General features: G+C 36.4%; 2 protein-coding genes and 1 pseudogene across 4 annotated transcripts in view; 2 read left to right on the forward strand and 1 right to left on the reverse strand.

Moving 5' to 3' along the window:
- RHAG (Rh associated glycoprotein) overlaps window positions 1-22,197 on the forward strand; it is a 25,800-nt gene extending 3,603 nt beyond the window's left edge. Inside the window, exons 2-10 of one of the 3 annotated variants that reach the window (XM_025042768.1) lie at window positions 11,516-11,699; window positions 12,315-12,465; window positions 14,050-14,197; window positions 14,451-14,617; window positions 16,535-16,672; window positions 17,259-17,380; window positions 20,045-20,118; window positions 20,342-20,415; window positions 21,131-22,197. In XM_025042768.1, the coding sequence (XP_024898536.1) occupies window positions 11,516-11,699; window positions 12,315-12,465; window positions 14,050-14,197; window positions 14,451-14,617; window positions 16,535-16,672; window positions 17,259-17,380; window positions 20,045-20,118; window positions 20,342-20,415; window positions 21,131-21,205 (1,133 nt within the window). In that variant the 3' untranslated portion in view covers window positions 21,206-22,197. Of the gene's footprint in view, window positions 1-11,515; window positions 11,700-12,314; window positions 12,466-14,049; window positions 14,198-14,450; window positions 14,618-16,534; window positions 16,673-17,258; window positions 17,381-20,044; window positions 20,119-20,341; window positions 20,572-21,130 lie in introns of those variants that run through there. The other 2 variants (XM_025042767.1, XM_006926458.1) reach the window with 2 other exon arrangements.
- LOC107196732 lies at window positions 9,305-10,381 on the forward strand (annotated as a pseudogene).
- The window catches only part of CUNH6orf141 (chromosome unknown C6orf141 homolog), a 54,552-nt gene continuing 41,342 nt past the window's right edge, over window positions 9,624-22,833 (reverse strand). The window contains exon 2 of the transcript XR_003044454.1: window positions 9,624-9,723. The gene's annotated coding sequence lies outside the window, so the exon portion shown is untranslated. The remainder of the gene's footprint in view (window positions 9,724-22,833) is intronic.

A 22,833-nucleotide genomic window follows, 5' to 3' on the forward strand; every position in this document is an offset into this window, starting at 1 on the left:
ATTCAATCAATAGAGGCCCCTGGGGACCCAAAGATGGGCATTAAGCAGAACACAAAGTGAGGTTTTACATGCAAGGCAGTCTTCACTCATTCAAAATGCTATCCACAACGCAGTCTATATACAATCAAAAGTTTTCTTTTCAGTAAGATGGCTCTCAAAACCTAAAATTCTGGCTAGTACTAATTTTTCAGGTCAGCTGTATTATCATCCATGGTTAAAATATTTTGTAGAATAGCCCTAGAAACTACATGATTGTGATTATTCATGTATATTACAATACTCAAGTCATCAAGCATTTGGGGGCGCCTGCCCAGGGCACCATGCCAAGTGCAGTGCTTCAAGCATAGGGAAGGCTCGATTCCTGCCTAGGAAGCTCGCAGTGTGTTACAACAGTTCTCAATTGCAGTGTGGTGAAAGTTAGGAGTTTTTCACAAATTAGTAAAGCAGGATATTAATTTATCTTTTAAGTAAATTTAATCAGATATAAGTTTATTCATTCCTCTTATTTCCTTGTATTCTGCTATGCTCTTTTGAATAGCAGAGAAAACAAGGATGGTATGCAGCCCTGGGAACAACCATGGAAGCATGTTTCATGTCATGAATGACCTCAGAGATACTCATTTGAGAAACTGCCTATACTGTATGATTTTTGGCTTCCAACCTAGCAAAAGGTTGGTCAGTTGAGGCAAATAATATGACAAAGAATAAAGCTTGACTGTGACTGTCAGCTAAGTTTTGCTAGCAGGTAGACAGACTAGAGAAAAGTAGAGTTAAAGCAGAAAGCCTATATGGACCATTCACATTTTATTAGAGATTTTATAAACCACAAAGTTTTTAATACCTATGGGACATTGAATGATCTTGTTGTACTCTGTTACATTAAAATCCATTAGTCTATCTTGCACTTTGAGTAAATCTTTTACCTATGTGTGATCGTATAACATTGTACTTTGTTCATAAGAAGAATATTGATTCACAGTTATGCAGTTATTCCAGATGTTGACATATTTTATCATATAAAAAAGGGTATTTGTCAATCTCACCAGAAAAGCCTTGAGAAGTATTAGTAAACTGATAAGCTTACAGTGGCAGACACAGACTTTCTGAAATTCTAAGTTTTTAAAAACTCACAATGTATCATGGCCAACAAATACTGTCAGCTCCTTTAACTAAAAGAAATGACAGCCTCATTTCTTTTATTTTTCAGAAATAAAAGAAAAACCTGTCTGAAAAACCATACCTTATGTCAATTTTTGTTTCAAGTAAAAATGGAGTGTTATGAAAAAAAGTTGTCATTCAGTTTGCAATTCAAACAATAACAAAAGTGCCCTTTTTTCTGAGATAACCATCAGGTTTCAGTAGTGTTTTGCGTGTCATCTCATTTTAGCATACTGATTTATAGAGAATATTTTTTTAAAAACATGTATGGGAGAAAATCAATAGTTAAAATTAGCAATTCTTATGGCTTTATCAAGGACTTCTGAAGTAAAACTAGCTTTTTTTCCAGCAAGTGTGTGGTGGTGAAAAATACCATGACTATGAGTATAGTTTAGTGCCACTGCTTTCATTCATGCTTAAGTGCTAGTAATTTTGCATACCATTATTTTTTGCCATCTGTGGAAATATCAAAACAGTAAAAAAATAACATCTTAGTATCATGAAAATAGTTTTAACCTCTCCATCTCCCTAAAAGTGTCTCCAAGACCTCCAGATATCTTCAAATCACACTTGAGAACCACTTCAAATATAGTTAAACTAGCAATTTCAATATTAGCAGTGGATTAAGTACAATGCTTTATTTTTAAAATCCACATTTAAGAATTTGTTCCTATATTCATTCAGATATCATTCAGCTCATTTATTACCAAAAGATTTAGCAAATCTAGACATATTTATAGGCAAAAGGTAACTCATTTGTGCAGTATAAACAATTCCTAGGACATTGCTTGCTGTCGTTCTAAGGGTTACCTAGAATACTTACAATGCCTGAATTAGCATATTGCTTGTGGTTTATGACCGTCCAATAAGATATCAGCATCCTGTAAGACACTGTGTGTTGCCTTTGAATTAAATAGTTTTGTCTGCTTAAAAGAATTGGGAGCAATAGGCACAAATAGAACCCAAATATTAGTTTCTAAATACAATTCCCCACTCAGGGGCTCGTTGGAGAAATTGCTGGTACCAGGTCAGGGCAAAGAAAGCACAATTTAAACCAAATGCATAAAGATTAATTGGAACATGTCTAAAGAATATAGAATCCTGCTTGAAAGAGCATCAACCAGACAAATTGGAAATATATGAAGCATTAAAAATAATGATGTGATAGTAATAGATTATGACATATTGAAATTAAAAAAAAAAAAAGCATTTAGTGAGCTCATAAAAATATTCTTTAAAGGGAAGTAAGAAGAGAAGGAGGAAGTTTTTGTCCACAGAAAAATGCCAACTGATTAATAAAAAAGAAATAATAGATATACAAAATTATCATTTTGAAATTAAAAATGTTATAATTGGTTCCAGCAAGATTCATCAGTAGGTTCTAAAACCATTAGGTGAAAAGTTCTTGGGGACTGCATGGTCTGAAAGAATCACCCCAGAGAGGTATATTTATAATGGAGAGATCTGGCAGAACAGTCTTAATGGAGTGCTGAAACTTAATATCACGAGTAGAGCAAACAAATTATGTGAGTACGTAACACCATCTGTATAATATTCTGGCCAAAATATTTAGTCTGACTTTAATTATGGCGAAACAATCAAACAAATACAAATTGTGAGACATTCTACATAAAAGACAAAACACCATGACCAATAAATGGCATGTGGGAGAACTGCTCTAAATTAAAAGAATCTAAAGACACATGACAAAAAAAAAAAAAAAAGGTATGAAATTTGAATAGATAATGGGTCAAAAAATTATATATAAGGACAATTTAGGGACAGCTGGAGAAATTTAAATATAGATTTGATACTAGATAATATTATTGTATTAATGTTGTGTTTGTTGAATGTCAGGATGATATTGTGGTTATTTAGGAAAATGTCCTTTTGCTTAGGAGACTCATGCTAGGGTGGTTTTAGGCAAAATGTTATCTAACTTTCAAACAACTTAGAAGAATACATACATATATATCTGAAGAGAGAGAGCAAATATGGAAACTATTTACAACTGATAAATCTAAGTGAATAGTACATAGTTGTTCATTGTACTATTTTTCTAAATATTTAAAATATGTGAAATTAAAATATTTGGAAAGTGGGGGAGGAAAGATACCACTCTAAGGATACTATTTTCTGAGAAAAGATGAGTTCAGAACACAACACCAATGGCTCAAAAGACTGAAACTCACTAAAAGGAAAAGATATGCATGGCAAATGCCTTTCTGGCCGTCAACCATTAAAAAAAAAACAAATCATGCACAGACTTTCCTAAAATCTCTCAGAAGTTCACAAAATCTTAACAAGAAGCATCTTGCCTCGGCGTCCCCCATATCTCTTGCTGAGCAGTTCCAAGCTTAGCATCAGTGGTAGCTGGCCTCAGTTCACAAGTTGGCCTCTTGAGACACCTCCAAGCCCGTACAGGTGGCAGCCAACTGCAAATTGCTTAGTGGTTCATACCAAGAGGCTCCAGGCAAGGCACAGGACATAGCTGAACTTGGCCTGTAGTGGGGCCCCTCCCAGGAGGTCATAGGGGCCAGCTTCAGATCAAGCTGGAGCACCACCCAGCTGCCTCCAAGACAACACAGCCAAAGGGCAGACTGGATGCTAGGCACCACAGCCCTGCTAAAGTAAATCTTGCTCCATAGAGTCAGACCCTGAACAAGAGCTTCTCCACCGTAGTCATGACCACCACAACCAATCAGCCTGAGGGTCAGTCCCTCCCATTGATGTGCAAACATCAACCAAGGCTCAACTACAACAGGAGGACACACACAACCTACACAGGAGACATACTTGGAGCAACCGGCTCAGGCTACCAAAAAAGACTGTACCACTGGGTCCTACAGGCCACCTACTACAGAAGGCCACTGTACTCAGATCTGGAAACATCACAGCCAAACTTAATACATAGAAGCTAACACAGGAAAGCAACAAAAAAGGCGAGATAAAGAACTATGTCACAAATGAAAGAACAGAACAAATCTCAAAAAAAAAAAAAGAAAAACCTAACAAAATGAGACAAGCAATACACAAGATGCAGAGTTCAAAACACTGGTTTTAAGGATGCTCAATGATTCAAAAAGATAGTAAATATAAAAATGGAGATAGAAAACATTAAAAAAACAGTCAGAAATGAAGAATAAACTAGAATGAATCAACAGCAAATTAAATGAAGTGGAAGACTGATTCAGCAAATTGGAAGATAAAGTAGCAGAAAACACCCAATTAGAATAGCAACAAGAAAAAAGACTCTTAAAAAATGAGAATAAGTTAAGGGACCTCTGGGACAACATCAAGCCTAGCAACACTTGCACAATGCGGATACCAGAAGGAGAAGAGAGAGAGCAAGGAATTGAAAACCTATTTCAAGAAATAGTGATGGAAAACTTTCCTGTCCTGACAAAAGAAATAGGCATACAAGCCCAGGAAGCACAGAGAGTCCCAAAAAAGAACTCAAAGAGGCCCACACCAAGACACCTCATAATTAAAATGCCAAAAGTTAAAAACAATGAGAGAATCTTAAAAGCAGCAAGAGAAAAGCAGTTAGTTACCTATAATGGAGCTCCTATAAGACTGGCAGCTGTTTTCTCAACAGACACTTTGAAGGTTGGAAGGGGCTGGCACAAAATACTCAAAGTGATGAAAAGCCAGGACCCACAACCAAAATTTCTCTATTCAGCAAAACTATCTTAGAAGGACAAATAAAGAGATTCTCGGAAAATAAAAAGCTAAAGGAGTTCATTTCCACCAAGCCAGTAATACAGGTAATGTTGGAAGGACTCCTTTATGAAGAAGAAAAAATATATATATTAAAAATATGAATAAAGAATGGCAATAATGACATATCTATCAACAAGTATTTTAAATTAAAAAGAATTAAATGCTCCAATCAAAATATAGGGTGGATGAATGAATAAGAATACTAGATAATATTACTAAGAATATTACTAAGAATACTAGATAATATTACTATGAATAAGAAAACAAGACTTTTATCTATGCTGCCTACAAGAGACCCATTTCAGATCTAAAGATACATAGAGATTGAAAGTAAAGAGATAGAAAAAGATATTTCATAAAAGTGGAAACAAACAAACAAAGCTGGGGTAGCAATACTTATACCAAACAAAATAGACTTTAAAACAAAGACTATAACAAGAGACAAAGAAGGATCCAGTAACCTCACTTCTGGACTTTTATCTAGAGAAACCCAAAACACTACTTTGAAGAAACATGTACATCCATATGTTCATTGCAGCGTTATTTACAATGGCCAAGATGTGGAAGCAACCTGGGTGTCCATCGATGAATGAATGAATAAAGAAGAGGTGGTACATATACACAATGAACTATTACTCAGCCATAAAAAAAGAATGAAAGCTTGCTATCTGCAACAAAATGATGGACCCAGAGTGTATTGTGCTGAGTGGAATAAGTCAGACAGAGGACAGATGCCATATGATTTCACTTACATTTGGAATATAAATAAAAAGATAAACAAAGAAAACAGAAACAAGCTTATAGAGACAGAGAACATTTTGATGGTTGCCAGATGGGAGGGGCTTGCGGGGGGGAGGGGGGAAGGAGAAGGGATTAAGAAGTACAAATTAGTAGTTACAAAATAGTCATTGAGATGTGAAGTATAGCATAAGGATTAAAGTCAATAATATTGTAGTAACTATGTATGATTTCAGATGGGTACTAGATTTTTAAGAGTGATCATTTCATAAGTTATATCACTAAAACTAATATAACATTGTGTGTCAACTGTAATTTAAAAGTTATTTTTAAAAAATCAAAACAAAACAAAAAAGTCAACAAACTTCTAATTGGAGAATGAGCTGAACAATTTTCATCACTTAATCCAGAAAAACAATATTTCTGAATAAGAGTTTTACAGTCCTAATTAGATGAATTCTCAGTAGCCCTCACCAGTGATCCATTTATTCATGCATAACTGAAGCATTTCCTGAAAAGCTACAGGTGCCAGACTTTCTGCTGGGGTCTACCAGGGACAAGCCACCTTATGATTTCTACCTTCAGACCTGCATTTACTTTCTCCTGAAAGAATGTGCCTTACTGGCAGTGCTCTCTCAGTGGTCTATTTGAATAAATGATAAGTGAGCACATAGAGTAACAAAACATATAAACAGATAAACAAATAAAATGAGGGACATGCACAATGTTACAGCTTTGTCTGGTAACACCATGCAGAAAATCTGGTTTGCCAGGTAAAGAAGAGTGGGTGTGGGATGCAGAAGACTTTCTAGGCAGCAGGCATATATAGGAAATAGAGAAAAAGAAGGATTTTGTTTCATTTTGTTTGGTCGTTGTTGATGGTAGAGGTGAGTTGTAATAATCAGTTGCATTTTAAACATGTTGAGTTATCAGGGCTTGCAAGATATCTTATTGCGAGATAAATGTGGAAGTAAGATAGAACAGAAACACCAGGCATCGCCAAATTTATTCTGGAGGCTAAAATCGCCCCTCGTTGAGAATATATGATGTAAGCATGTCTTAGCAGTTCTTAAAACTTGTCAGAAGACTTCACAAAAAATCAAACCACTAAAGATATCCCTTTTTCCTCTACAAAGAGGTTTCTTTTTCCCTTAATGGCAGTCTTGCATCACAAAACTAAACTTGTGGCCCTGTCCCTAGTCCCCAACCCACAAATTCTTAGATCAGACTGAAAGATAATGTATAATTCTAATTGTTTATGAACAGTTTTATCCATATATTTTATACAGAATCACGATCTATCAAGAGCTTTCACAATTTCATAAGCTCTCTTTAGCAACCTAATAGATGGGGTTCTTAAGCCCCCTTGTGGCAAAACGCAGTAACAAAAATTATATGGGGGTGGGGGGGGGCGAGGATGGGAGGTGGGGTTAAAAAATGTTGGAGCACAGTTAATACAAGTAACTCCTTCCATGTAAAAGGTTTGCATTTCCATCAAAGGAGGATGGGGACAGAATCTGGAGAATAATTACTACCAGTGTGAGACATTATAAAATTAGATAAAGCAATTTTTTAAATTAGTTGGTTACTGCATATTTTAAAATCAGATTACAGGAGGAACAAGACTACTCTAAGAAAAAAGAAAAGAATGTTCAGGAAAATAACTTGGTATAATTTTTAAAAAGTAGAATCAGTAAAACCAGGTACTTATTTTTATTCTAACTTTATAGCCATAAACAAATTGTGGAGCTAGAAGAGATTTTGGACTTCATTTAATCCAAACTTTAAGGAGGAAAACACTGCCGAGAAAGGTTTAATAAAACCATAGCCAGTTAGTAAACCATGCATATTCTCTAAGTTCCACTCCAACTTAGTTTATGATCTAAATTAAATGTTTACATGTAGAAATTAAATCATGAAGAAACAACTTAAGAAAAATGGCCACCTATATTTTAAAAATCAAACAGGTTGATGTTAGTTGACAGTTACCCATCCGCAGAAAAAAGATTGCGCAACATTCCCCTCTCTGAGACTTCCCTCAAAGCTGCTGACAAGGGACAATTTTCAGAGATCTATTGTTCACTTTCTCACCTTCCTCCTACTAGCTCTCTAGGGAAGTGGCTCCAGTGAGTAATAGGCCAAAAGCCTTGTCTAATGGATAGGGCTGAAGGAGTAAATGACACCAGTGTGTGCCTGAATCAAAGAAAGATTGGTCTGGTTTTCTCATTCTCTTTATGTTTACATTTGCTGCATTCATGCAAAAGTTAAACTGGCTTCTTGACCACCAAAGGACCCTAGTGACTTAATCTATGATGTTAATCTTATCTGTCTATCCCGTTAGGATAAGTCTCCATATTTCCAAGGGGCCCTTTTCAAATGCTTGAGAACCCTTTGAAAGCCAGCTTCATCATCCTCTTCTGGAAGGGATCACTGCCCCTGATTTAATTTGCAAAATTTGAAATAAATGTGGTACGTAAGCTGTGTCAGGGAGAAAGAGAGGAAAGTTCTACAGAGAAGGGTGAAGCCCATAGGGACGGTGCTACAGGTTGGGTTCCTCAGGAAACAGACCCTAAGATAGACATGAGTCTGAGAGAAGTTTATCAGGGCGTGCTTTAAGGATCCGCACCTGCAAAAGAAGGGTTTGAGCAGACAGAGAAAGGCCTCAGCTGACCCTGCAGGAAACTCTGAGACTGGGATTATCTACCTATAGATGCTCCTTTCCTGAGGCGAGGGTATTCTCATGTGAATCAGTCACTGGATACAGGTTACCTAGGGGAGGTCTGTGACATTGACAAGACAAAAGCATGTCCCAAGAGAATGGAGAGCTTAGGGCTATCATTTGGCAGCATCCCTAACAGACACAGGAAATAGAAGAAATGAATGCTTCTGTTCTGAAGGGAAGATCTGGGCAGTGCACCTTAGCCTCCCTTAGGTATAGACAAACCTAAGTGACATAGTCTCCCACTCTAACCTCACTGTCTCCTGAGCCTGATGGTAGAAGACAGAGGGGTAGAGAGAGCCAAGGCATAGAAATAGGTCTGTGAGTGTCTAGGAGGCCAAAACTCTGCCTTGCTTATCCTTACATCCCTACAGTGCCCAGGGCATGGAGGAATTGGAGTCAGGCCTAAATTCAAATCCTGACTCCACCCTTTGGATAAGTTAATTGGATTCTAACATCAGTTTCCTCTGACATGTACTTCTAGGCATGTCCTCCCTCATGTCTGTTTCTGCTTAAACCTCAGGCCACGGTGGTTAATATTAATTCGATATTTAAGTGTGTTATTTTTTTCTCTCCTGTTTTATGTTTATATTTGTTTTATATTTTCTCTCTTGTTCTATATTTGTTAAATTTGTTTTATATTTTAGATTTGGTCTGTTTGCTTTGCGTGTCTATTAACTTGAATCACAAGAAATTGCCAATATTAGAACAATTTTTATTGGCAATTCCAATGTAAAAATGTCAGTTGCATACGGTTCTACCAAATATGCCTCACCAACTACACTGTAAGTTTCTTGAGGGAAAATCCTGTGTCTTCACTACCTCGCAGTTGAGCATATGCTTTATTTGTATAGCGCTTTACTGCACATTCCTTCCCCATCAAGATTATCCCACTCAGAGTGAAATAGGGCCTTTTCAGTATTGCAGATGAGAACACTGAAGCTCACAGAGAATAAGTGACTTGCCCAAAGTCACACAATCATGTGGTATGACTGGCAGACCTGAGCATTTGCCTCCAGACACCAAATCAAGTATTTGCTCCTCAAAAAGATACAGCCTTGGCAGCCGGATCCCGCGTCCCATGGCGACCGTGCACAGCCCTGCTGCACAGCTGGCCTTCGCGGAGGCGTTGCCGGCGTGGTTGCAGCGCAGCCAGCAGTTCCCCAGCAAGGTGTCCTGGAGGCCCTCATGGCCGGCGCTGCTGGCAGGGCTGCCTGGGCCCACGGAGCTAGCCTGCACGCCGTGCGGCCTTCTGCTGGCCTTTGCGCTGCAGCCGTAGGCGCCCCTGTCCCGAAGAGCCGACGCCTTCCATCGCCGCCGGTTCCTCCCTTGCTGCCAGGTGCTGTCGTGTCGAGGCCGTCTGCCCGTTTTTAGACACCAGCTACCTAGGAAAAAAAGACTTTTACTCAAATGAGCCACCTTCTGAGGATCCTCCCTGCCCGGGGCAGGAAAATCTGTGTGTCTCTAGCTCAAGTCTGGCACTCATTTCCGTAGTGTCTGTGGCTGTTTAGGCCCCAGAACATGTTCTAGATGTCACAGGGCACATTACTGCGATAATGAGCATCAGACTCTAGACTGGAGATTGGGACGTAAGGAGGCCTATACAAAGTCAGAATTTGAAATAGAAGGTGAGATTATGCCTGAAGCTGTGGGAAAAGAAGATGAATCAGAGATTACAGGAAGCATAGGTGAAGAATCTGAGGAAGAATTGCATTCCAAGGCAAAACATGAATCCAGGAAAGATAAACTTTTCCAGAAGTTTAAAACCAAAATAGCCCTGGAACCAGAACAAACTCTTAGATAGGGCAGAAAGATTGCCCTCAGTTCTGCCTCTGGTGAAAATATCCCTCAAAAAATTATGTTCCAGACTGCCTTTGTGGTGCCAAGAGAATATTTGAATTATAGGTGATGCCTCAGCTGGTCAACTACCTCAAGGTTAACAGACTGGGCAGGAGTGTCGACTGGGGCGCTCTGGCAGTCTTCACCTGTGCTGAAAGCTATAGACTGGGAACTGGCTACACAGAGGAACTTGTTTGGAAGTAAGATAAAACCAATATACCTTAAAGTCAACGTTGTAAAGCCTTAAAAATGCTCATAGTCTCCAAATCTTACAATTCTATTTTTAGGACTTTCACCTAAGGAAATGATTATACCAGAGATAGGGGTACAAAGGTGTTTTAGACATTGTTTATAATGTCAAATATTAGTAAAACGCAAATGTCTGGTGACAGAAAATTACATAAATTTGGTGTATCTATACAGTGGAAGGCTACGTAGTTTTAATGATATAGATCTACATGCACACCAAATAAAATATAGATCTAAATTGACACCAAGATACTGTTATAGATGGTATTTATAGTATGATATTTTTTGTAAAAATAAATGTACATGTGTATTTGCACAGAAATGAATCTGGAAAGATAAAAAAAAAAAGGGGGATACAGCATTTCTTACGTTGGTTTAGAAAGTGCTAACAAAGACATTATCCCATTCGACTTAAATAAAGATCTGGTAAGATTTCCAGGGCTGGTACTATTATACACATTTGATAAATGGAGACTGTAGATCATTCATTTAGTCACTATTGCCTCTTTTATTATATACAGGCTTTTATGCCAAATTCTGGGGATCAATGGATGAATATGTCCTAATCTCATCAATCAGAAAACTATCTAGTGCAGGAGATGGACAACTCATTGACTATTATAGTGTGATGCATACTAAATAAATGCTAATACAATATGACAAATGCTGAAGCTGAGGAATATACAGAAAGCTGTGTGTGAAAGACAAGAGGAAATATTAATTTTCCCTGGGAGTATGGGATAAGTTTGCAAGAGCAGGTAATACTTGCACTGTGTTTTGCAAAGTTTTCCTTGGGTGGAAAATAATAGAAAACTCTTCAAGGAGAGGATAAAAGGCACACTATGAAAAGCACACTGATGTTAGTGCACAGTGTTCCAAGAAGAGGCTCAAATACTGAAAACTTGCCCAAGGTCTCATGGCTAGTAAGTAGCCAAGCTGGCACTAAAACCCAGGCTTTGGCTGCCCAGTTAATGCACTCCCTTTGCAGTGTCGTATGCAAAGGATGTAGCATTAAATAAATGGGATCTACTATGATGTAACACTTTCTTAATATTCCCCTAACGATTTTTTCTCTTTGCTCTTTTGCAGTATTCCAAGATGTACATGTTATGATATTTGTTGGGTTTGGCTTCCTCATGACCTTCTTGAAGAAATATGGTTTCAGTAGTGTGGGTATCAACCTGTTCGTTGCTGCTCTGGGTCTTCAATGGGGCACTCTTATATGGGGAATCCTGCACTACCATGGACAGAAAATTCCTATTGGAATCATAAGGTGAGCATCCCTTAGTTTTCATTCATTGTACTTTCAGAGCAGTTGTTTCTCTGTTTAGTCTCTTGTCAGTCAGCCTCAGAACTAGCTGCCAAATTGTCTCCCTTAGGCAATAGCAGATTGTCGTGCTCCAAGAATGCAAATCAAAGCCTTGCTCTACTGAGCTGGATAATGGATGCATGTCTATGTCCTCTCTGGTCTGACTTTAAGGGTATAAGAAATTCCCTTGCATAAAATTATTATTTTTTCCATCTCAGCTACAGGAAGCAAAAATTTACCATTAGGTATTTTTCTAAGATTACTTTTGAAATGTAAACACTTTAGAAAAGAATTCATTTATCAGATCAACAAAAATAAAATAAAACCAAAAATGAGATAAAGACCAGGTAGGTTAAGATAAAGTAAATGTTAGAGAACTAAAGAATGTATAATGAATGGAAGAGAGGAAGGGTTAGAAAGTGGGAGAGGGCAAAAGTCATCTTGGAAAAAGTGCCTGATGGGGACTGATGGGGAGAAGAGCCTTACACTCTGGATAAGGTGATGCTAGAGTTCATTACAACTCACAGTTTTATTTTGGGTGTGCATTATTCTTTAATGTATTCTTTCTTTTCCCCTCAGCATGATAAATGCAGACTTCAGCACAGCCACAGTCCTGATTTCTTTTGGAGCTGTCCTGGGAAAAATAAGTCCAATCCAAATGCTGATCATGACAATCATAGAAATTACTGTCTTTGTTGGCAATGAATATCTGGTTGTTGAGAAGTTTATGGTAAGAGTTAGACCATTTATACTTACCTAGCTTTGGACATCAATTGTGGTCACAATAATGGATGCCCACTCTATGCAGGGACAAACCTTGGCGACAGCGATACCATGGCAAGTAGTAATAATAGCCCTCATTATTTGAATGCCTACTGTAAATCAGGAGCTTTATAAGCATTGTCTCATTTCATCATCATAACACTGTAAGGTAGGTATTATTGTTGTTATTATTTATACACACAAAAAATTGATCACAGATACTGAATGACTTGCTTGAATCTGGATTCAACTTTAGATTTTTCTAACTCCCAAACTCTTTTTTATTACATTATGTTATCTATCAATGATCAATTCCTATTTCTATTTCAATTACTAGGTGAATAGCCTTTTCTAAGGCTTTTGTTAATGCCTGGGTCAAATTTCTTCTCCAGTCTCATTCAGTTCCTCAAGGATTATGAATAGAACATATCTGGCTACTTTTCAATATTTTGTGTATGCTTCTATTGAATATTTAATCCAACAGCAGTTATTTTTGACAACTTTCTAGGTGTCATATGTTGGTAATTCAGTGACAAACAAAGTAGTTAAGATTCCTATTATTATAGAGTGTACAGTCTAGTGAGGGAGACAAACATCAAACAAATAATCATAAATTCACCCACCCACCCATAGGCACACAAGCATGCACGTACACACACACACACATACACACATACATAAATGTTATTATAAACTATAAAATACTATGAAAAATAAGTAGAAGGGCCTATGAGAGAATGTAACTGGAAAACCTAATTTAGATTTGGTGAACAAGGAAGGGCTCTCTGAGGAAATAACAGATAAGCTGGACCTGAAAGGTACATAGAAGTTTATTAAGTATGAAATCTTAAATAAATTAATAAAGTCATATTATTTTCCTATCAATGCCTCAGGTTTGGCACTCTGCCCTTTCCCTCAAAAGACAGGAAATGTAGAAAACTGGGTCAAAGCCATACAATGTACTAAAGAAGGACTTAAAATATATTTCTTCAAATAAATCTTGGACCTCAGACCTGTTTTCATATCACCATAAACATAGTGAAAAAATATGAGAAAGACCTGGGCTTTTTGAGGCTTCAAGTTTTTGCATTGCAATTAAGTGACTTTTATCTGCGATGTCAAGTAAATGCAAAAATCATCTTTATTTTACATTATGTGCAATGCATAATATTTCACTGAAAATCTCCCTAACCTGGATACATAACCTAAAATGTATTGAATGCCCACTAAGGACCTAGCACTTTACAACATGGTCTCACTTATGCTGGCTGGGTAATATTTTTCCATTTTACAGAACTTGAAATTCAGAGAAGTATAGTAATTTGTTTAAAGTCACATCACAAGAAAGTACCTAGGATTAAAAATCAGTTCTATGTGGCTCCAAAGCCTGTATTTCTTCTACTCCACTATCTTGTTTTATCCCCCTTTCTCTGACATATTTTGTCTTTCTCTTGATCTATTGCTTAACCAATAAAACATTCCTTTCATTAACTTTACTCCTGCAGTGAGACTCATTTTCACTTCTATTTATGTGAATGTTTTGCCCCATCAGGCCTCTGATATAGGAGCATCAATGACGATCCATGCCTTTGGGGCCTACTTTGGCTTGGCTGTAGCAGGCATCTTATATCGACCAGGCCTGAGAAGGGGACATGACAATGAGGAGTCTGAGTACCACTCAGATTTGTTTGCAATGATTGGTGAGTAGGGGTAAACTTGCCAGATTCTTGTCTATTTGGTCAGGCACAATGGAAAGTTAACTCCAACACAGATGCGAAGATGTTCAGAAGGGAACATCCTCTGAATCCAACTTTTGTTTATGCTGACTTTTCCCCTAACTCTTGAATAACCAAGCCCAAGAGTAGAAACATTGTCAGTGCCCAAGGCAAACTATCTCCCCCGGACTGTCATCCATATGCAGAACTAATATTCCTCTTTTGTGGTTTACTCCAGGAACTCTTTTCCTATGGATATTTTGGCCCAGTTTTAATTCAGCCGTTGCGGATGCTGGAGACAAACAGTACAGGGCCATTGTAAACACATACTTCTCTCTCGCTGCCTGCGTGCTCACAGCCTATGCATTCTCCAGTCTCGTTGAGCACCGAGGCAAGCTCAGCATGGTAAGTATCATATTAACCTCTGTGAGGAGGGGAAATTTTTCCCTATTTCCCCTCTTAGTTCTTCTGGCTGGCCTAAGAATTAAATTGACATGAGACAGATCAACAAGAGAAAAATAATTAAATTTAATTATGTATGTATATATGGGTATCCATAAGAATATGGGATCTAAGGAAAAATCAGACAATTGAGGCTTGTGTGCCATCTTGAGCTAAAAAGAAAGGGGAGTGATGGTTTAGACATCGAATGAGAGGAAAACAATTCATGTGGAGATGGAGAAGCATATGTTTGGCAAATAAATGTTTGTTGGACCACATTTAACAGTGGAACACAGAAAGAACTTTGATCAAAAGGGCCTTGCTGGGTTCCTTCCTGTCTGTCACACCTAGTTCATATTAAAATATAATTATCTATGGTCATAGCTCCTTTCCTGGAGTAAGTCCTCTGTCTAAATTCTTTTAGGTATAGAGGAAAAGTCAAAGGTTCTTCCTGAGTTTTTTGTTTCTTAAAATTAACCAACACAAAATAATCAATATCCCCGAAATGGAAGCTTCACTAATTGACACTAATGGTTTCTCAGATGAGTAGGTCATTTCTTCATCACTGCTAAGCTGTCAAAAACCACAACACTGCAGACCTTGAAGAATATTTTGAAGATAACATTATTCATTCATTTCTTCATCAAATTCATACTCTGGCAAATTAAAAAATGTTATCAAGGAATTTATAGTAGGGAATATAGTCTAAAAATCAAAGATTTGAGGCATATTTCTTTAATGATAGAGCTAACCATCCCCACATCCTTAGAACATGTTCCTGAGAAACAGGACTTGCCAAAAGTAGAAAAAGAGAGTGGAAGATGCAAGTGGATTCTATTTTCCTAATTGCAAATATTCCTCTCAAAGAAATAACAGCTAAATGAGATGTGAGATCCCGAATAAAATTCTGAAAAAGAAAAAAAGACATTAGTGAGAATACTAGTAAAATTCAATTCAGGTCTTTAATATTATTATATTAGTGCTAATTTCCCGGTTCTATGATTATGTAAGATATTTACACTGGGGGAAACTAGATGAGGGATATATGGAAACTCTCTGCAGTATTTTCTCAACTTTCACATTGGCTAAAATTATTTCAAAATATAAGATTTTTTTAAAGCCCCCAAGTTGCTCTTTTGTGTTTCTTGCCTCTGAGGTAGAGAAATGGCAGTGAAGGAATAATCCTATGAACAGCCTCTCTTTTTTTCTAACCTGGTGGAAGAAAAGGATATTGTCATTTTTTTCAAGCATAGCTAAAGGACATGTTATTTCAATTTTCTACTAATGGTTTCATAAGAGAAAGTTGAAAAAAAATTAACATGTACACTCAGTGGTTCTCGTGTAAAAGTACTGAGAACCTTTTCTTTCAGGCAGAATAGCTGAAATATTATTTTTCTGTGGAATTCTTGTAAAGAGAAATTAGTGACTCTTTCCTCTATCCTCAAATGTTCTCAGTACAGTGACATTTGTGAAAGCTCTTGTCTTTCATGTGTGATGTGTATACTTAGATATCTCCACATTCTCTCTTTCAGTATTGGAATATCAATATTGCATCAGCAGACAAAACACTGCTAGAATAATTGCTCTATACACTCCCGCCCTTCTACTACAACTTCTTTTGGTTTCCCCGCATCCCTCCCCACACTGGTCTCACTAACCTGATCACTCATACACTACCAAGAAATCCTGGCAAGAAAGATATCAAATCTCAACTGCTTAGAAGAAAGGCCTTCTATAATTACAAAGAATCCTGTTTTTCAAAATAATAGTCCTTGCAACTGAAGAATGTGTCATGGGGTCCATCGAACCCTAGATTCCTTCCATCCTTCTGAACTTTGCCTCATTCGGTTCACTTCATTCATGTTTCTGTATTTCACACAGGTTCATATTCAGAATGCAACCCTTGCTGGAGGGGTTTCTGTGGGCACTTGTGCAGACATGGACATTAGCCTGTGCGTTTCTATGATCATTGGGAGCACTGCAGGAATGGTCTCTGTGCTTGGATTTAAGTTTCTGACTGTAAGTACGACAGATGCTCTAAGTCAAACTTTGTATCTGCACCATCATCTCACATCCCACCAGCATAGAAAAGCTATGAAAACCCTTTTTATAAGCACTTCTCCTTATTTGGGGGCATCGTTTGCCTTCTTGTCAAAGATACGACTTGCATTTGTGTCCAGTGATTTCTGCTCTTTCCTGACTTCTTTTGAGTAGCAGGAAAGAATTCAATATCAGTTATTTATAACTTAGTATGAATTGAATGTTAAATACTTGTGCAACTTTCCTCAAGGCAGTTCCATTAAAGTTTTTGTTGTTGGTGTTTGTTTTGTATAATTAAGGACCTTATGCCCTTTTAAGGGCATTTAAGATAAGGCCAGTAGGTAAGAAGGCATAAGACTTGAGATCACTCACCTTCAAATCTAACTACTAAAGACTGAAATGAGGAGTTTCGCCATCCATGTATTCAGTTTCTTCGATTGAAGTGGGTTTTAGATACAGATGGAGAAGTGGACTGTAAGTAGAATTTTTCCTGCATGATCTTTTACTTTAGTTATAGAGTTCTGTATATCTAACAAAATAATAACCCTTTGTTTTACAATTTTAGCCACTTTTTGCTACTAAACTGAGGATCCAAGATACATGCGGGGTTCATAACTTGCATGGTTTGCCTGGTGTGATAGGAGGCCTTGCGGGCATTGCGGCAGTAGCCATGGGAGTGTCTGACAAGTGAGTGAAAGAACAGGCTTTTCTCGGCCCCTCCCCCACCACGTCTGATGATGTTTTCTCTCACTCTGTGAAATCCGGTGATGAGGGAGCTGCTTCTTTAGCAGTCCAGACCACAGTTCCTAAGTATTGTCCTTATCGTAGCCAAAAATACACATAACTGAGAGAATAAAATGGATTGGAAGATGTGTCTTTACTAACGTTAATATTTGCGGAGGATTTTTGTAAATTAACAGTGTTAATTTAATTACTCTACCATAGGCAACTGTCTCCTAGCAGATAAGTCCATTTGATAATCAGAGTCAGATTACAATCGTTTTACTCTTTTACTTGACCCCACAAAATGGGACATATGAACATATGTGATGAACTGAGCCGTCCTTTCAGTCCAATCCATACAAAGGAGAATGAGTTAGCATAAGGCAGAAAGCCATTGGATCTGGAGTATCAGGAAAATTGGCAGATGGCTCCGACTTTACTACTAACTAGTTATGCAACCTTTGACAAATCACTCAACTTCTCTGGTTCTGCTTCCTCTTCTGTAAAAGAAGAGTTGTACTATTTATTCTCTAAAATCCCTAGCAGACCTAGACTCTTCCCAAAGTGGGCATAGTGTTTATTTAAATGGCCAGAGGAAGAACAGCTCTCATCAAATCCTGGAGAATAAAAGTAATGTCATAAACCATCAGGTTTGTCACTTTTAAGCAAGGCGATTGAAACAATTTTTTATGAGTACCATCTGTACAAAACAGCTACAAAGATCATAGAGTACAAATCAATCAGAAAGTAAATCAGAAGGAAGAAAATATCAGTTTTTAAAGCCAATTGCAAGCATGAAGAGAAGGTGAATGTGTATTTGAAAATGTCCCAAGATGACCACTGGCTAGAGTGATATAATTTGAAAAGAAAAATCTTCTCTAAGATTTTAGCAGATTAAAATTTAACCCTGTTGAGACCAGTAACGATAAATATTTGAAAAACTTACTTAATCGTATTTTCTACTGAATAGAAAGTTTGCTTCTTCCTTTAGGTGTATAGCTGACCCATTTTTCTATATGTTTCTTTTTTACCCCTTTTGCAAATTTGGAAGACAATCCTAGAAATAGTCACATTTTCTTTCAGTTTTTTCCAGGATCTAACAGAATTTTAAGACCCAATACCAAAATGTTTTTAATGCAAATCAAGCATGATAAAATAAAAAAAAAAAGTATATATTAAATATGCAATCTCACTAGTAATCAAAGAAATGAAAATGAAAATGAGTTACTAATTTCTTAGTTATCAAATTGATAAATATTAAATAAATAATAATACCAAATGGTGACTAAAGAAAAGAAATGAGGAGATAAATTGACAATTTTCAATTTGGAAAAGCCCTTAAGTGGCTTATTAATTTTTACTAAAAATCTCATTTCTAGATACACATCATTTTAGGAAAATTATTGAACAAGTTCACAGTGTTCGTAAGAGGATGTATTCTCACAGCTTTATATTTTACAAAATATAAAGTGTTGGATATCCAACCTATAAAACTATAATTACAATATATTTACTAAGTGTAATACTCTGTAGCAATTAAAATTTTGATCCAGATCTACATTTACTAACATAAAAGGACATTAAGATTCAATGGAAATGTTAGTATTATAACGTGATTGAATTTTTATAAAAATATATGTTTTATATTTTACATTTTTATAGTGATAAGATTTGAGGGAAATTAAACTTTTTCTCTTTTTTTCCTTAATTTGTGGCTTCTAATATTTTTTATATTCATCATGTGTTACTTCTATAATTTTTTTATATAGTTGAAAAATTTAATCTCTTTAAGTAAAGAGAAAAAAATCTATTTTGTACATTCTTTTCTTTAAATGATGAGGATGAAACACTAACACGCTCTCATTTTCCAATTGTTTGCTTTTCTGCAGTCACTCATTCAATCTTTGAACAACTGTTTACTAATTGCCTGCTAAGGATGAGGCCCTATGCTAAGGAGATTCCTACATGCCTAGTGTGTTTGTCACTCATGTAACACCCTTATGCATTTCAATAGCTTATTATTACATTCTTCCATTCCCAAGATTATAAGGTATTTTTTACTCATTTCATTTTAAGGTAATTACTTCTAAGATGACATATAAAGATATACTTTAATATCTTCAATGAGTTATCTCTACAATATATGTTAAAATGAGCTTTTCTGACCTTACTGATTTTTAAATTTCATTACAATTATTTCTTTGGGGATTGGGTGAGGAGAGGTTGAAGCTCATGTTTGTTTTGTGCATTATTTGGTCCTCAGTGCCTAGAAGAGAAGCTGGTGAGAAGCAAGTACTCAATAAGTATTTGTTGAATGAATCAGGTCACAGATCAAAACCTGGTACCACATTTTTAGAAAATACTAAACCTTGTCTAAGGAAGATCTTTTTTTCATTTTGAAGAAAAGGGTGGTTCTAGTTTAAGTGCTTATAAGATTTTTTTTTACATCATTCAAGAGTTTCAAAGAAAATAAATATATGAAATAAAAGGAAAAGTGTAATAAATGTTTGGTTGTTTGTGTGTAATACTGCATTCTGGCCGGAAGGTGGCAGGCATCCACACCTTCAAGTGAGATTTGTTTGCTGGCTTCCTGCAAAAAAACAAGATCCTTTTATTTTGGCTTCCTAGGTCTACCTGGGCCATGCAAGCAGCAGCACTAGGTTCTTCTATCGGAACTGCAGTTGTTGGAGGGATATTCACAGGTCAGTATAAAAGTAAACACTTCCTTGTACCTCATGCTCTCAGCATAATTTAATAATCATATTGATTGATAAATTTAAAAATGTTCTGAACTTCTGACAGTAATCATGTAAGCTCTAGGAGATGATTTTATAACAGTAATTACTTTAGACTATTTAACTACTATGCAAGTAGGTTTTCCTATTTAGCATCATGACATGACTTATTTTCTCCCCACCTTCACAGGTTTAATTCTAAAGTTACCCATCTGGGGACAGCCACTTGACCAGAACTGCTATGATGATTCTGTTTATTGGGAGGTACTGTACAGTGTTCTAAATATGGATATAAATGACGACTCCACTAGTGAAAGTTTTGCTCACCTCAAGCCTAGATGTGTGTGTAGCACCTGTGTGATGAAATTGAGTGAGCTCAATTTATAGAGAGAAATTAAGACAATATGTCTAGACAGGTCAAATCACAAGTTACACTATTTTCTAAAGCAGATATTAGATGAAGAAAAGACTAATGCAAGTACCCTTTCGCTCCTCTGAGAGTTATAAAAAATGTACTCTTAAAAATAATAAGGATCCTGGGCAGTGGAGTGAAATTTTATACCATATGGAAAAGTAGGAAAAAACTGGTGAAACATGGAAGGTTGAAGAATCTCAGTGAGTACACAGGAGTTTCTGTGAATAACAAAACATCGGCTTTTCACCCTCCAGTTTCTACCTCTTTTCTTCATTGACATTTTTTTCTCCCAAATTATTCCCTTGCAAAGGTTAAGAGTGATAGATGCTTTGGTATGTTCAACAAGATTTTCAAGGAGAACGGGCTTGGGAAAAAGAGAATATAGTCAGTGTGGGTGGGGTAAATATTTTTGTTCTTTTATTTTTCCCCAACTCAAACAATTTTTATTCCCATTTCTTTCTAAGCTTAGATATTAATTACAGAAAATATCTTTTTTTCGATACTAATCTCTGACAGGCCCAGTGAAAGAAACTATAAAATGCCCTAACCTTGTTTTCTTTCAAGGTACCTTGGTGGAAAGAAGGTGACAATTGTTTTCATGAACATGGCAGCCAAAACCAGCTGGAACTTGAAGTCTAAATACCATTCCTCTGCCTCACCTTCCTTTCCCACTATCTAGAGTCAAATCTAAATAAACGAAAAGCATCCAGGAAGAATATGGACCAGAATGGAAGACCCTGAGCCCCAAATGTCCAGTGTAAAATATCCTAATATAATCTGGTGCTGTCTCTTGATATTCACTGATTGTTTAGTTGAAGAAATATGACTCATAAAACAGATGGTCAAATGGATCCTATTCAGCACTCCCAGACTACTCTTGCCAGTGTGAATACTTCCTGTATATTCATGTATTTCCCGCCCCCCCATGGAGGCAGATTTACAAAGAAGTGAATACTTTCTAATCATATCAGTTTCTTAAATGTAGGTATTATGTCTTCAGTCCCAAAGATTATGAAACTGAAGTCAGTGAAAGAATAATGTGTGTAAAAAGCTATATAAGAAATATGAAAAATGAATGTATATAAAGTAGTAATATGAGTGTGTTTGGTAGTGTTTTCTTGATTTAAAAAAATGGTCAAATTAGTAATGTTATGTCTTTGCTCAAATATTATTATGCTTAATTTCTTTTGTATGTTTACTATTTGCAACAGAGTTCAAACTCTACCTGACCAAAGTCTATTTTATATAAAATTTCAGTGGATTAATGTTATTATAAAATAAAGTCTTTGGTGGTTAGAATTCATTTTAGTAACAGGCACATATGCACATGAACACACACGCACCCCTCATACTTAGTCCATATCAATCCAAATAGATTGTTACTTACTATATATTTACTATAAAACATCAAGTTAATGTTTCATGCTATAGTAAAAGTATTAAACAACTGAGTTTTAGAAAAGGTAAATGACATTGTCATATAAAACTATTTCTACGGAAATCAAATACTTTTTTTCTCTCAGGAAGCTTTTTAGATTTTTCTTTTATTTTTCTGGAGTCCTGGAATCTTGCCAAGATGTGCCAAAGTATTAATTAGGAAATCACCCTTGCCATCGTTGACAGAATTCCAGTTCTTGAATGCTAGAACTTAAAAATTACAACAGTAAATTATTTAATATTTTATTCCTCAGGATAAATAGTATAATTTATTTATAGATCTTAAATATTTTACTAAATAGATGACTCCTTTCAGTTTCTCTTTCATATGGGCTTTTTGAAATATGCTCACTTGTAAAACCCACTGTACCCTCCCTTGATGAGCATCATAAAGAATCATCTTCACTCAGGATGTCCTGAGACCCCTCATTCTGTGCTCATCATAGGCAAAATTTAGAGGGTCTTGAGTACACTCAGATATTTTTTAAAAGCCTGTAATTTTGATGTGCTAAAGAACTGGGTTGTGATGATCATCAACCTCTGATTTGTGAACACTCTCTCCTGCCCTCCTGTAATACAGTTCTTATAAATAGTAAAGGCTTACTTTTTTAAAAAATTCTGAGTTAGTGGTCTTTATTCACAATAATATATGTCTTTTTTAAAATCTTTCTTGCTTGAAATTTACTGAAGCATTTTAATCTGAAGATTTGCATCTGCTTCTGCTCAGATAAACTTCCCTCTACTGTTTAATAACTTCTTCTTCTTTATCTCCTCATTTTTCTTCTTTGAGCACCCCTGTTATTCACATAGAAAGTTGACTGGATCTGTTT

Source organism: Pteropus alecto, unplaced genomic scaffold, assembly GCF_000325575.1.
Source record: "Pteropus alecto unplaced genomic scaffold, ASM32557v1 scaffold7, whole genome shotgun sequence".
NCBI lineage: Eukaryota > Metazoa > Chordata > Mammalia > Chiroptera > Pteropodidae > Pteropus > Pteropus alecto.